The 16335-nt window shown below is 42.0% G+C and overlaps 1 protein-coding gene across 1 annotated transcript in view; it reads left to right on the forward strand.

Annotated features, from left to right (window-relative positions):
• The window catches only part of Ptprm (protein tyrosine phosphatase receptor type M), a 525410-nt gene that overhangs the window by 137124 nt on the left and 371951 nt on the right, over window positions 1-16335 (forward strand). Inside the window, exon 6 of the mRNA XM_052193354.1 lies at window positions 15219-15393. Within this exon, the coding sequence (XP_052049314.1) occupies window positions 15219-15393 (175 nt within the window). The remainder of the gene's footprint in view (window positions 1-15218; window positions 15394-16335) is intronic.

A 16335-nucleotide genomic window follows, 5' to 3' on the forward strand; every position in this document is an offset into this window, starting at 1 on the left:
ATTGGATATTTTATTTATTTACATTTTGAGTGTTATCCCCTCTCCTGGTTTCCCCTCTGCAAACCTCCTATTCCATCCCCCCTTCTGTTCCTATGAGCATATTCATCCACCCTCCCATTCTGGCCTCAGCACCCTAGCATTCCCCTAGACTGGGTTATTCATTGAGCCTCCACAGGACCAAAGGGCTCCTCACCCTTTGATGCCAGATAAGGCAACCCTCTGCTACACATCCGACTGGGGCCATGGGTGCTCGCATGTGTATGCTTTGGTTGGTAGTTTAGTCCCTGGGAGCTTTCGGGGAGTCTGGTTGGCAGTTGTGTTGGCACACATCAGTAAGATTTGCTGAAGGAAGCAGAGGCAGGAGGATCACAAGTTTGTAAGCTGAATTTCTAAATAATTCATATCAGGAATTAATGTAGAAATTAATAGCACCTCTTAATTTCAAGTATTTAAGTTACACATGTATTCTCAAATAAGCATGACCCTGGAGGCTTCAGTCCTTTAAGTCCTACCCTGTATATTCTGTGTGACAGACAGTTCCTTGGGCCTGTGCCTACTCTAGGGAATTGTGACTGAGTGTATGTCAGCAACCTTCTCCTCACCCACAGAATGCCACTCAATTCCTTTGGGGTATAATTTTGGAGACTGGTGGTGTTCACTTTGCTGAGCTCCAATTATAATGTGTCTCCTTACTCAGCTCCAATCACGGCTCTCCTTACTCAGCTCCAATCGCGGCTCTCCTTGTTGAGCTCCAATCATAGTGCGTCTCCTTGCTGAGCTCCAATCGCAGCACTTCTTGTTTCTTTTAGGTTTTAATCTACAGCCTACTCATTCCTTAAATTTCCTAGAGTACTTTCCCACCTTCTTTCCTTCTTTTTGTTCTTTGCAGCGTTTCAGTTGTTTGTTTTTGCAGTGCTGGGGTCACACTCACGTCCTTATACATGCTAGACCTATGGTAGACCTGTGTAGACCTATGGTAGACCTGTGCTAGATGTGTGCTAGACATGCACCCCCCCCCCCGCTTCCCCCAGAGACACAACCCCAGGTCTTTAATGTTTCTATCTTAAATTATTTATAATTTCGAGTTTGTGCCAAGCTTGAGCACTCTGTGTTTAACACTTCTGTGTCCACTGTCTCACAATAATAGGCTTCCATGTTGTCTTCTCTTCCTGCACCTGCCTGGTCTCTGACTCTTACAGTACTTTTCATGTCTGCGATAGCCTGACAACTGTGGAGTGCCACATTTATATGAATCTGAAATCCTTTATCCCTTTTAATCGACATAGCTTAGCTGGTTATTTGTATTGTCCTCTTCTCTGGAGGAAGTGACCAGTAGTCAAACGTATTTTTCCAGGATGAACCCACAATGGGCTGTCAGGTGGTAATGTGTCTAAGGAGGAGGCTTCTCATGGCCTCCGCACAGAGCACACCTTGCCCTTCTGGCTGATGAGACACACACACATACACACACGCACACACACACACACACACACACACACACACATACACACACACACACTTTTTCTGTATCCTGGCTTTTGTTAGAGTCCTTCCTGTCAGGAAAGAGGAATGTGTATAGAAGTTTAAACTTACATGTTCTAAATCCACCCTTACTTTTTTATTTGTTTCTAAAAGTTTAGTAATCACTACTTTAAAAGCTTTTTATCGCACTTGAAGACTGATATAAGCATTTAGCTTCTTTTCTTTTTATCCCACGTCTCAGTTATTTTAAATTATTGTGCTAAGGATATCGGATTATTGCCTGAGTGGGTGGGTGTTTGTGTTAATGAGATCCAGATCTGTTGTCTGTTGTGCTTGATGAAGGAGATAGACATCTTTTATTGACATTTTCTACAAAGCATTTAGCACCTTTTAAAAACGACTCTCTTCTTTTCGTTGTTATCTGTACAGTTCTTAATTATTCAGGAAAACCACTTCACTGCTCTTGTTTCATGTGTGCACACTGCTTGGGACAAGACGGTGAGAAGTGTGAGCTCCCAGGACCGGGGTCATAGGGGATAATCCCAGGGACTCCCTGTCACATCAATGATAGCATTGGCTCTAAGATTTTACAGACATCCCAGACATGGGATCCTCTGTTTCAGCTCGATGACCTTGAGATTCCAATCTTTAATCCATTACTAGTAGTGAAAATGTTCGTTTTAAACAGTGTTTAGCATGTTATATGGAGACAACTGATTTTTATTTTAGGAGACAGAGATCTATCTTGCTGTAGACTTTTTCCATCCTGCTTCAACCACAGAATTACCTTGGAAGATTTAGGAATTTCAGGCTTACCTTCAGATTCTAATATAATGGGGTCCTATCCTTTAGTACTTCATCAAATACTGTCCAAGTGATTCCATTGTGAAGAAAGGTTTGAAAGTAACTAATCTGAAGCAAAATTCAATGGTAGAGTAAATTGGAAATGAAAAACTGGTACCTTAACAGTAGTCCCTGGGTGTCCCGGAAGTTTGTGGTAAGGAGGCCTGTAAGTATCACAGTCCTCAGATGCCAACCTTGTATAAAATTGTGTGGCATTTGTGTGTGACCTGTATGCATTCTCTCACACACTGAAAGAATGTTAAGATAGCTTACAATAGGCATCACACTGTCAGGGCTGTCTATTGGCAGCTGTGCCGGGTTTGTCAGGGGCTAATGACAAGGACAATGCCTGTGTGCCATCCATAAACAGTTTCTGTTTCCTAACATAGCTGTACTGTAGAGCCAGCCTGGTCTGGAACTTGCTATGTAGCCCAGGACATTTTTCTTCCTTAGCCCCCCCCCCCAAGTGCTAGAACTAGAGATATGAGCTATTATCTAGCTTTCAAATGATTTTTGATGTTGTGGATTTAATTTTTGGTTTTTTAAGTGCTTGTGTGTAGAGCCTGTGGATATGGTATGTACTTGGATATGGTGACACCTCAGCATGCTTTTCTTATCAGGTTTTGTATACAAGGTCTCTATTTTTCCAATTCTGTTAGAGTAGCATTCTGATATTGATAACTCCATTCCTGTTTGACTCCAGGATGTTTTCCTTTTTCTTTTTTTAAGATATCTTTTGTTTCTTCTTCTTCTTCTTCTTCTTCTTCTTCTTCTTCTTCTTCTTCTTCTTCTTCTTCTTCTTCTTCTTCTTCTTCTTCTTCTTCTCCTCCTCCTCCTCCTCCTCCTCCTCCTCCTCCTCCTCTTCCTCCTTCTCCTCCTTCTCCTCTTCCTCCTCCTCCTCCTCCTTCTCCTCCTCTTCCTCCTCCTCCTCCTCTTCCTCCTCTTCCTCCTCCTCCATCTCCTTCTCTTCCTTCTCTTCTTCCTCCTTCTCATATTTCTCCTCCTTCTCTTTCTTCTTCCTCTTCTTTTTCTTCCTTTTTTTCTTTCTCCTCCTCCCCTTCTCCTCCTGTTCCTTTCTCTTCTTCTTCCTCATGTTCCTCTTCCTCCTCCTCCCTCTTCCTTCTTCTTCTTCACCTTTCTAATCATCTGCCTTTTCCATGCTTGAAACTCTCCATGTGCTCATGTGCCTTGGCCAAGATGGGACACAATAGCTATAGAATCTCCATGACTCTGGATGTTTAAGGTATCCAATACTTTGTCTTGCTCTCAGGGTGCTGTTTGGTTTGTGACTCGTGAGGATCAAGTAATTCTTCTGTTAAATTATTGATGTACTCTGGTTGAGTAGATATTCTGTGAGAAAGTATTTATTTTATGAATAGCTTAGGGTGAAGTCCAAAACTCAAAATCATTAAAGAATTGTAAAAATCACTTTCAGCCTATGTGCATAAAGAATACCTGAAATGTAACTGATTTTACTCTGTAGACCTGGATGTCATCTTTTCATTATTTTATGTGCATATGTGCATATTTGCGTATATGTATGCAGGTGCCTGTGCACTTTCATGTGTGTTTGCACCTGTGTATATGTGCATGTCTATGTTTGCATGTCTATGACTATGTGTTAGTATGTGTTCATGTGTGCACATAGTGTGTGTGTATGTCTGTGCATGCATGCCTGTGTGTGTGTGTGTTTGTATGCATGAAAAACCCAAAGCTGATTTGATATGTCTTCTTTGATTACTACCCACTGTATTTATTGAATTGAGGGCTTTCCTTGAACCAGAAATTCACCAATTTCACCTAGTCTAGTTTTCCCAGTGGATCCCTTAGCTCTGCCTCCTGAGTGCCCAGAGTGTAGGCAGCACCACAACTGCCTGCCTTCTGCATGGTTTCCAGGAATCCGAACATCAGTTCTCAAGCTTTTGAGGCCTTTGTCCTCTCAGCCATTTCCCTAGCCCTATATCTCACTATTAGTAATGCATTATGTGTATGCAAACATCACAAACCTGAACCAGTCTCAACACCAAGTTTCAAACATTCCTGTTGCGGGATACTCCACACTCAGTGCTTCTGAAGCTATAGCCTTTATAAAAATGGTTTTCTGCATGCCAACTCTCTAGGATCTTAACATTCTAAGATCCAGGCACAAAATGGAATGAGGAAAAAAAATATTTTCTAGGTTTCTCTGTGGTATAAATCCCCCCGGGGGTAAAACAAGATTTAGAAATCTAAAATAAATGTTTATTTGGGGGCATGTGTTTTATACACAAGTGTATGTGGGTGTGCAAGTGTAATCATGGGCAAACATGTTCATTGCTATGTAAAGTTTTTGATGGTTAGAAACATACTTTAAATATCCCCTTTGTTGTAGCTATCACAAAATTTTAATATATTTAATGAAACATAAATAAAGAAAATTGTAAAAGATTTTTTTTTGTGTGTGTATGTGCATGTGTTTGTGTGAATATACGTCATGTGTGCTCTGCTGCCCTTGGAGGCCAAAAGAGCTCTTCAGGTCCCCTGGAGCTGGAGTGCCAGGCGGTTGTGAGCTACTGTTTGTGGCATTGAGAATCAAGTTTGAGTCCTCTGACAGATCAGGAAGGGCTCTTAGCTGCTGAGCTAACTGTCTTGCTCCTAATAGAGACTTTCTTTTTTCTATTAGATTTTTTTTATTTACATTTCAAATGTTATCCCCTTTCCTGGTTTCCCCTTAACAAACACTCTATCTCATCCCCCCCATCCCCCTGCTCACCAACTCACCCACTCCCATTTCCCTGTCCTGGTATTCCCCCTTCTAAGGAGGACCAAAGTATCCATACTTTGGTCTTCTTTCTTCTTGAGCTTCAATTGGTCTATGAATTGTATCTTGGGTATTCCAAGCTTAATAGAGACTTTCTTATCACTGACAGATGCATCCCCTCTTGGTGATGAGGTTAGTATCTGTGTGGGTAGAATTCTTCTAAAATTCAGAACTATAAAATAAACTCAGTAAGGTGAAGACCCATTTTCATATCTGCAAAGTCTTAAAGCCAGAATTCTGGACACACAGCTGTTGGAATCTTGAAGTTTTTGGTGGTGCTTGGTAGATGTTGTCAGATACAGTCTATGCATTTAAATATGGTGTTTTACCATACCGGACACTAAAATTAAATATTTATGCAAAACACCCAAGCATTCAACCAACTTTTGATCACTTTTCAAACCCAATTTTGAGAACATCTCTGAGAATGTGTATGTGTATGTGTGTGTTTGTACGTGTGTGTGTGTGTGTATGTATAATGTCATTTTCAGAGCACTATTGGAGGCTCTCCTAGGTGATATTTGAGCTTTGATTTTTGGTGGGGGTTTTTTTGGTGATTTTTTTCATTGATCCTTGCAGAACATTTATACTTACAGAAAATGCAGCAGAGGCCTGGGAGCTCAGGGCACACTGGTACATTGTTGGTAAGGAGCTGGATTAATGCATGTGTAGAAACTGTCTCTTACCCCACAACACGTGTTGCAAAGCACAGTGGGAAACCTAGGCATTGTCAAGGATTCATGACCTTTGTGAAGGAATTTAAGTTGCCCATTAAATTATGATTTTACCTTGTGTTTATGTGTGTATGAGTGCCCATGTGCATTGTTCTGGTGGGTGAAGTGCAGCTGGTCATATACGGTCTACATTTTCTGGTGGCTTTTAGCTTCATTTATAGATAATGAGGGGGGAAATCAGAACTGTATATCAGAACCGTTTTGTTATTAGGTATAAAAGCTACAAAATGATTTGTAAAGAGGTAAAATTATGGTTCCTTTCAGCAAGCTTAACTTGAGTATTTTACACCATATATATTAAAGCATAAATTTAACATCACTTACCACACAGAAAATACCAGGAGCAGAGAGAGTGGACTGTCTTCGGTTGCTATAGGAACCATTTACTATCTAAGTCTCTGAGTGGTGAAAATCACATCCATTATTGTTTTAGTTGGTTACGTGTCTACAGCTGCATCCATTTGAGAAATCTAAGTATTCAGACAGAGATGGCCAAAAGCCTTCCAGCCTGCATCGTATGTTTCAGCCTGGTGAGGTTTCGGGTCACTCCAATTTAAAGAGAAAGGCTTCCTTTATGTCCCCCCAAGTATACGTGAGGTATCTAGGGAGATCCTGTAATGAACTAATTACCCGAAGTCATTTACTGATTTCATGTAACTCGGTCAAAGACTCTGGTGAATTTTGGGGATGAAGCTGCAGAAGTTAGGGTTGCAGGGAGATGGCTGCGCAGCAGCCTTAAGGCTGGGGTTGGAAAACTGGGCTTTGAGTTTGGACAACCAGTCAGGATGGATCCCTTCAGAGGGTAGCCGAGAGGCTTTGGCATCTTCCACTGACCTAAGAACTCTAATCCTCTAATTCTCACAATGCTGTTTTTGTTTTCCTCTTTTTTTATATAAGAGGAAAACAAAAACAAATAAAAATAATAAAATTTATTTTTATTAAAAATAATTTATTTGTTTATTTTGATTTTAATTTTATTAACAAATAAAATTTTATTTTATTTTTATTAAAAAAATTATTTTATTTTGACTTCTAAGAATCTAAGACCCTCCTGTGAGAAAGGAAGGTGGGTGTGGCCCTCACTTAGATTCCCCCAGGGGAAAGTTTCAGATGGTAATAGGCTTTGTTGTTCCTCTGCAGTTTAGCTGTGTGTTAATTATCAAGCAGACAAGGCCAAGGGCTGGAGAAACCTGATCTGCTGAGCTTTCTGGCAATCCCATTTAGATCATGTAAGCTAAATGGGAGGAAATTTTGCCTGTACCGCTGATGGGCCTTAGTGGCCTCCACGATTGAATGTCCTCAGCATCCTGCATTGGGGCCTGCTTGAACGTGGGTAAGCACAACTTTTCCTGTTGTAAGGTACTGGACAATATCCCATCCCCACCCAAGTGACTGTGCGGGGCCCCTGTCTGTCATCTGCTGAGCTCAACCCGCTCTGAACAGTTCCAAAACGCCCGAGATTGATTAATTTACTCCAACTGCCGCTCACTTCGCGGGTCTCAATTTCCTTCAATCATCTCCCTGATTGTGGCGTACATATTCCCGAAAGCCTTGATGCGACTCCTTCTCGTGGTAAATCACGCTCATTTAGAAGTTCTCGAGTGAGCCCAGAGCCCAAAGAAGGTTGCAAGGATAATTCAAATTACTATCAGTGCTTTATCCTGACTTGCTCACAGTGGAATAAGTACACTTTTAAAATGCTTCGGGACTCACAAAGGGTCACATTTAACTCAGTGAGGCCAGTTCTTATCGGTCCCCTGTCATTACAGGCCTTTCATGAAATTCCACAAAAGTTGGAGCCGCAGCCCTTTGATTCTCGTGCCCGGGCTGTGTGATTCTCATGCCGCGTGTTCTCTTGGCTGTCTTCCGTGATGGGCTGTATCACAAAAATCGTGCTGGATCCCTGTTCTTGGTCACTATGCACTGTGCTGTCATTGTTAAGAGGCAGTCAGCAGTGTTTAATGGGGCTGCCTTTCATCTTATGCCCCAGAAAAATGGGGAGAAGTCACTTCAGCTCCTAGCTTCACCCAAGACGCATTCTCATTGTTCAGCTGTTCAAATATAACAAGGTTGCCCTACCAGATGCCCCTGACTTCTTGGTAGTGCCCGAGGTTTTAACGCTTTGTTCTGCCTAGTCACTGCCACCACAAGAATGGTTTCCAGGGGGAGGAGCTTAGAAGCCCTGTGACCCCAGCTGTTAGTGGGATCAGAGCAGGTCACCACTCCACAATTACCAGTTAATTCCAGCCAAGGCAAGTGACTCTGGAGACCAAAGGGCTCCTGGAAAGGAAATAATTTAATCCTCCAGTCTCTCCCTGAAAACCAGTTACTGTTTTCGTTTGTCTCTCTGTTCATGTGTCAGACAAGTGTGACTAGCTAGAAATAGAAGTCTTCCTATTTCTATGACTATTTTAGCTTGCTAGGGGAGTGTTTTCTACAGCTCATCCACAGTACAGAGCGATGACCAAGGTCTCTCCCTCCTTTTCTTCTCCCCCTCATCCTTTCTTCTATTAACCTAGATGTGGATGTTCCTCAAGCCTTCGTCTGTCAATGGGTTCATCTTGAATCTAAGGTGCCTGTTGGACTTTTCTGACTCTTCAGCACCAAGGAGCAAGGAGGCTCACAATAATGTGTAATGCCAGGATTTCAGAGAATGGGAAGAAAAATCCCCGTCTGGGAGAGTCCCCCACCCCACCCTGAGGCCAGTTCACCCTTTTCTGACATTTCTCCTTTCAGTCTATCCAGTCCCCCTGTCTATGCCTCATCCGTCCCTCCAGGATCCCCTCTCCCGTTGCTTCTGCCACCCCTTTCAAACCCTTGATGCATCGAGGGTCCAGCCTAAGCACAGTTAGTCACGACCGCCCACCTTTGCTCCTGGACATGCCTCAGGTTTTGGTTTTAGTTTTGCCTTTCCTTTTGCTCCTCCTCTGACTCAACCTCAACTCTTGCCCGAATCAGGATACTTAGCATTTGGTTCCAAGATAGGATTTATAGACGTGTACAAAGTGATTAGTACTGCCACAAGGATAAATGGTGTTCATCATCTGAGATTAATCCAATAGATATTTAAGTATGCTCATGTAACCCCCCTCCCTATACATCTTAGTGGCACCTACTGACTCTTTTCAGATCTAGGTTTCAGTTCTCCCTTTTGGGAAACCCTGCACTTATATTTCCTTAAGGTGAACATTTCAAGGATCCTCTTTATTTTGCACAGAGGTCATCATATTGTATGCCTTGGTGTCTAATAGGAGTTTTTTAATGTAAGTATTAATGTATTCACCGACAGTTTCAAAATATATAGTTCCTACATTCTGTTCATAGTCCCCCCCATGCCCCTTGTGCCCTCTCATTCCACTAAAGCCCCCTCCCCACAATCCTCCTCACACACTCTTAGCTTTTTGCTGGCTTTGTATATGTGTGACTTTCCGGGTTTAACCAGAGCTATGGCCTTGGGCATGGATGTGGAACCTTCTCCTGGAGCAAAGGTAGCTCAATAGCTGTGCTATTACTTAAACCAAAGGTTCCTGTTGGCCCAATAGGCATGGCTTGCAAGAGCTCCAGGGGAACCCCTGGGGACCTCCCCAGACCATGGCTGGTGGTCCAGTCCCACTCAGGTGCTGAGCTGTCACTGTGTCTGCTGTGAGGCGGTGATCACAGTGGTCAGGTCATGTCCCAGGACCTCGTTCCTTGCTTGGCTCTCCTCGCCACTGTCCAGCTCCTACATTCTCTCTGCTTCCGTATCTGTGATACTCCCTTCAGATTTGGAGGAAGGGTGGATAGTCCCTTAAGGACTGAATGCTCAATAGCCGTTTTTTAAAAATAATAAAAGTGAGATTAATTTTTTTATTAAAATTCTACCTAGTAAGAAAAATAATTTCATCCTATAAAAGCCACATGGTACCACAAAATTAAATAGAAGCATTCAGTTGAATATTTGGATTCTCATAATCAAAGTTATTATATGTATGTTTTATTCATAAGCTACCCAATAATATAAAAGATACTAAAATGTCTGCAGACCTCACAGAATGTTTAAAGGAAGATATAAACTTATCTGTGAGGGTTGGGACATCATTTCAGATTTTACTTAAAATAAAACTTGACAATGAAAACAAATCTAAAGTATACTAAAGTAATGATATTTGTCTCTAATTGATACAGTTGTACAGTTTTTAAGTTGCCTTTTTTAAAAAACTCAAATGGAAGCATTCAGCTTTTGCCATTTATGACTAATAGGGTTCATTTAATGTAACATAGTTACTAATGGAACATAACATATAGTGTAACATTTCACTAATGTAACATATTTAAGGATGTTCCACATTATAGCATTTGTCAGAACTTCCCCCTTTCTGGGGTCAAATGCAATTCTCTTACCTGTGTGTATGTCACACTTGGCTCATTAATTCTCCCTGGAAGGTAAGGTCTTAACTGCTGCTGCTGTGACCAACAGCATCAAGTCTCCGAGAAACTCTTCCAACTCTGTGTTCAAGCAATAGACTTGCTGGTTCATACTGTAATTTTATTTTTTAGCTTTTTTGTAGAAGAGCAGTGTTTTTGCAAAACACTGCTCCCAGGTACCTGCATCCACCCCGCACTTGGGATTTAACACATACCTGACAATAAACTGTCTCAATAAATGTGAACTGGTATCACATTGTAGTTTTGATTTACATTTCCCTGAAAATTAGTGAGGCTGGACACCATTCCATGTGCCTGTTAGCCATTTGCATTCTTTCTTTACAGAAACACCAATGTATTATGTCCAATTTGGAGTTGAAGTTTGCGTAGTTGTTAATGGATTGTGGGATTTCTTGAAGTGTTATCAGTCTAAATCCCCTCTCAGCTCTATGATTTAGGGATATTTCCCAAACTATGGGCTGATACTCAGCAGTTACTTTTGTTTGCATATGTCTGTGTGCATCTTATTTGAATATTCATATGTGCATGTGTATGTGGTGTGTGTGTGGGGGTGTGTGTGTATGTGTGTGTGTGTGTGTGTGTGTGTGTGAGTGTGTGTGACTGTGTAAGCCCAAGGTTAATATTGAATGGTTTCCTTGATTGCTCTTCATGTGGTCTATGAAGGCTGGGTCACTCTGCAGTGGGAGCTCCTATTTCAGTTATTCTGGATGTCCAGCTGGTTGCAGAGGTTCCCTGTATCCCAGGCTCTTGATTACAGGCGGACTATCACACGCGCCTGGCATCTGTGCTCTGGGAATCTGAGCTCCAGTGCTGATATTTGCACAGCATCATCTTAGCTCACTGAGACATGTCGCCATCTGAAGTGATTCTTTAATGCACAGAAATTTGTGATCTTGATGCAGTCCTGATCACTTTTCTTTTGGTGCTTATGATTTTGGCATCACAGTTTTAAAAAAGAAACAGGGCTAGATTGCAGACCATTAAAGTTTTCTGTTGGTAGAGCATTATCTCTTGAGTTTAGCTCCTGCACGCAACAAGGCTAAGAATGTGATTTTTTAAAAATTTTTGGCCAGTGCCTATCCACTTTCCCCACTACCACTGTTGAGAACACCATTCTTTCCCATCCACACAGTCTGATAATCACAGTCCTCATCAGTGTGCGACACACGTGAGGCTTCATGTATAGGCTCTTGGTTCCACTCCAGTGCCCTGTGTCTGTCTGCCCTCATGCCAAGCCTACAATGCCTGGCTGATTGGTGTTGTCTTCTACTAATTTTTTGAGATTGAGAAGGATGTGACCAACATTGAGTATTTGTTTTCAGCCTCAAGTTATTTGTAAATCATATAGCTGAGAAGGGACTTAGACTGATAACCTTTCAAGAAATTCCACAATAGCAACTACAAAATCTTCCAGTTCCAAGTTGGGCTAGTTTGGGGCTGAACTCTTTCCTTTGCGAGAGACTCAACATGACCTTAAATGTTTGCTCTGCAACTCTGGGAAATTAAGTTCACAATGTCTATATATCACAAGCAAGTCGTGTGGCACTTCATTGCCTCAGTGGTTGCCTGTCTTAATTTCTTAGTGCAACTGTAACACATGAGCAGAAACTCCTGGACTCCACCACCTTCACTTCCAGAGATCAGAAGGCCTCAGAGGACAGTGACATCGGGGTTGATTTCTTCTGCAAATCCTTGGGGCAATCTGGGCTCTGCTCTTCCCGGCTTCTTGCTCTACTTTCAACTTTCCAGTTTCACTTATGAGAACTGTCCATGGCCATAGAATACCCAGATAACCCAGCACATCCTCTATCCCTACACCCTTATTTTCATCGTGTCTGCAAACTTTCTTTTAGCGTTGAAAGGAACACCTCTTATATCATGAAGGTAGGCATATAGATGCTGTTGGAGGTGCCATTCTGCCCACCACACTCCTGATGAGTGGGCAGAGACTTAGCTGAGAGGCGCCTCAGAAACCCCTGAAATATCCTTTAGCCAAAAGGACTAACAGTGTGCAATGAAGTGCTACCCATTCTGGATAGCAAGAGGAAGGCCAACTGTCTGCTGCTCAGCACTGCAGGCTCTCCTGCCCTGTGCTGTTCCTCATGAAGGAGCTGGGCTTTTCTGTGTGGTTAAGTATTTGGGGAGTCTTTGTTTAAAGGCTCCTTCCTGGGAGTTCACGGACGCATAGGCCTTGTGTGGAGCTGATGGTGTGAGGCTCTGCATTTTACAGAGTCCCACTACAGCATGAAGGAGAGTGGCTCCCAACTGCCCCTTCTCCAGCAGAAATAGAAATGCAGAAGCAGGGACCCTTCCCTTGAAGCCTGCCGTATAGCCTTGGGCTATGGTCAGAGATCAGTATGCACCTCTGTTATGAAATGTGCTATGGGATCATTGCCTAATGGGGAAAAAACTAAACACAATTTTTTATGAAATATATTTACTTTTCTGAGTATATACTTAGGTAAATAAAGCAATAACCAATGCCCTGGGCTTTGGTTGTCACACCGCTGGCAAATAAAACAAATGCTTATGGGTGCTCAGTCTGTCTTTCAGGAGGGCTGACTGCTCTCATCAGCAAGAGGTTAGATTTTTTTTTTCAACTCGAAAGATGAAACATTTCAATTTTGAAGGCTGCAAGTACAAGATCTCTTCTATTTGATTTGATTATGAGGTATTACCAGAGATTAAGTGCATGATATTCAGAGGATACTTTCTCTTATATATATATATCTTTATATTATATAAAGTTATTATTATATAATAATATTATATTAAAAATATTAATACTATATATATATTTATATATAGATATAAGTATCTTTATAGATATAAGTATCTCTTATAAATATATATATATATTTAATACTAATATTCTCTCTCTCTCTCTCTCTCTCTCTCTCTCTCTCTCTCTCTCAAACATAACATTTTGGTACTATTCATTAGATCAAAGTTTTAAGTTTAACCAAACACACAATTCTAGATACATGGGGATTTGCATCCTTATGTTTTACTCTTTAAGTTATAAAGCTGCTTTTATAGTTAATGCCAAAAATAATGCATGTGGAACCCTTCTTCCCCACTCCTAATGTTTCCTTCTAAGTGTCAGGAACTCTACTAGTGCAGCACTCCTGACTGCTCTCTCCCTGTCTAAGCAAGAGCTGCCTGGGAGGAAGCATGGAGCATGTGGCTCAGCCCATCCTTTGGGCAGCTCACTGCTATAGGAACACTGTTCCTCCGTCCTGTGTGTTTTACAGCAGCACCTAACATGTGGGGGCCCTGTGGTTTTCTAGTGACTGGGTGAGTGAGTCTATTTCATTCTGTGTTTTAGCATTAGCAAGCCCATTGTTTCTGTATACTGCAGTCTGAGGTTGACATCCTGCCTGCTTTTTCTCCTTGAATCTGCTGCTCCTTTTGTCCAGACCTCAGATGGGGATATGTGGGGACAATCATTATGTCAGTGACCTTGCATACATCTTTCGTGTCTCACAACAGCCCTGAGAGTTAACTGAGGTATCTCTCTGTGGGTGAGGAAGTCGGGGGCCTGCAAAGACACATCACTTTTAATGGTGACATTTAACCTGGCACCCGAGTTAGGCTAACCTCCAGACTCACATAGGTTAAGAATGACTGTCCCAGAGTGTTATAGAGAAATGCTTTCTTGTTTGTTGGTTTGTGTGGTATAAGTCACTGCACCACGCAGATGGCCTTTACTGTCCAAGTAGCCTTGTGCTTTTTATGGCATTAAGGAAAACATTTTAGCGTAGCTTGCAAATCCAACTTCTTGCTGCCTTCATGACAGCCAGTTTTTTTCTGATCCTATTTGGCTTCTCTTGCTGTTTTGTGTGACTAGGACGGTCTTCCCTTAATGACCCTTGGCCGGGCTACGTTCATGCTTACCTCCATGCACACATTGCTTCTTCAGATCAGCCTGTCTTGTCCACAGTATCTGCGGGTGATCCACCTGGTGCCATCTGGCAGCCACTGGTTTTCCCTCCCCCATCTGGCCATCACTGGAGGATGTCTATCTGCGGCTCAGCATTGTGACCCTGGATGCACAGCTTGTCACCAAAGCATAGGTTCTCAATGAACAACTGGCACAGGGCTTGGCATCATATATAAGCCTTGATCTTAGTCTGTTGCTCCATATTAATATAAATAGCATAGAGAAGATAGCAGACTTCCCAAGACTTATCAAGAACTGAATTTATTAATGTCCTTTCTGGCTTTCACCTCTTGCAATGATTGGATTTCCAAGAGCTTGTAAATAAAAGACTAACTTGTTGTACGGGACTAAGAAAAACACAAAACTTCTCCACAGTAGAACCATCATCCTCTTGGGGAATGGCAAGCGCAGGACATGCGGAGAGACTTCTGTCTCGTTATATCTCAGACTCAGATGTTTATCAAGCACCCACTTCTGCAGGTTTTATGTGTCTGGGAAAAGCATTGTAAAACTTGGGTCATTCCTCTGAGCCCAGTCCCTGTAGACATGGTGAGGGTTCTGAAAGAGATTGTAGTATTATTTTTTGGTAATTGTTTAGTTGGTCATATAGAAATTAGGGTTAGTAATGGGGTAGTTGGTGACTTGATTTTTGTCTTCTAACCAAAAATAAAAATGTAAGATGAGGTGTCATGAAGAGCCAAATGTTTGTAGAAATCAAAGGAAAAAGTTGTGTATTTTTCTCTCTTCCCTGTCCATCTCATCTGACTTAATATATTGGAAGGTTACAAACAGCCCATTCCTCCACACTAAACCCTGGAGCCCTCCATCTTCATTTTGTTGATCAAGGCAGAACTGCTGTCTCTTACAGCGCATGGGGATAAACAGTCAAACCAAGATTTGCATGAGTGTGGCGTTGGTAATTGACATCAGGTGTCTGACTGTCTCCATATGACAGATGACATTGCCCCTTCCTGTCCTTCCGCTGATACAGGGCATCGATGTCCGAGATGCTCCTCTGAAGGAGATAAAGGTGGCTAGTTCCAGAAGATTCATAGCCTCATTTAACGTCGTAAACACGACCAAGAGAGACGCTGGGAAGTACCGCTGCATGATCCGCACGGAAGGAGGCGTCGGGATATCAAACTACGCAGAATTGGTAGTTAAAGGTATTTAGTGTGTTTTTCTTCCCCCACATAGTCTATTAAAATAGACACGCATGCCTGGCTGTTTGCTCAGTATTTGTTTATGCTCAAACTTATCCTGTCTCTTTCTGAACGGTAGTTTGCTGTTAGGCTATATTGATGGATTGCATTTTAAGTACAAATTTTGTGTGTGAGCAATGCTTCCGGAAAATGCCTATGATTGATGTTGGTTTAGTAGCACACAGGGCAGTGACTGTGCTCTCAACCAGGGCTGCTGCCAGCTCTGTGGATACAGATTACAAACTATAATATTTTTTTTAAGGAATGAATTTTTTTCCTCTGATAGAAAAAAAATCACTTAAAATGCAAATATTCACCAGGCCGGGAGTTTATGATATCGAGGTGGTTAGTAAAAAACGAAGCAATGTCTGTATAAAAAGTCCTGATATATCATGGGTGCTGTGTTGATAGCAGTGTCTTAGCATTCATAATGCCCCAGTTAAGCTCTGTTCCTATATGCTGTGTGACTGGAAAATTGAGTTATATTCAAGACAAGGGGGGGAGGGAGGATGAAACGTAAAAAACAGAATGAAAATAATTTTTCTTTAGTTGATTTAATTCATTTTTTTGTGGGCAGAGAAGTTTATCCCATCAAAAGATACTAATGCAACTTTTGGAGCCCCATAGAATAATTTGAGCTTGTATGTGCGCCATGCTGGGTTTTAAACAACTGTGATAGGGCACCCCTTTTTTCCTGGGGAGACTAATAATGTCTCACGTTTTATGGATGAAGCGTAAGATCCATGTGTGATCCCACTGAGCCGCTTCCTCCAGGCTAAGCCTCCTACCCACACCTCTGCCTCTCTTGAACACAGATCACAGAGTTGATCACATCAAGGTGGACAGTTCCCTTATTGGCGAATTTGTGGCCAATTTTAAAGAATACTTACTGTCTTTGCGTGGCAG

The sequence above is a fragment of the Apodemus sylvaticus genome, chromosome 9 (genome assembly GCF_947179515.1).
Source record: "Apodemus sylvaticus chromosome 9, mApoSyl1.1, whole genome shotgun sequence".
Lineage (NCBI taxonomy): Eukaryota > Metazoa > Chordata > Mammalia > Rodentia > Muridae > Apodemus > Apodemus sylvaticus.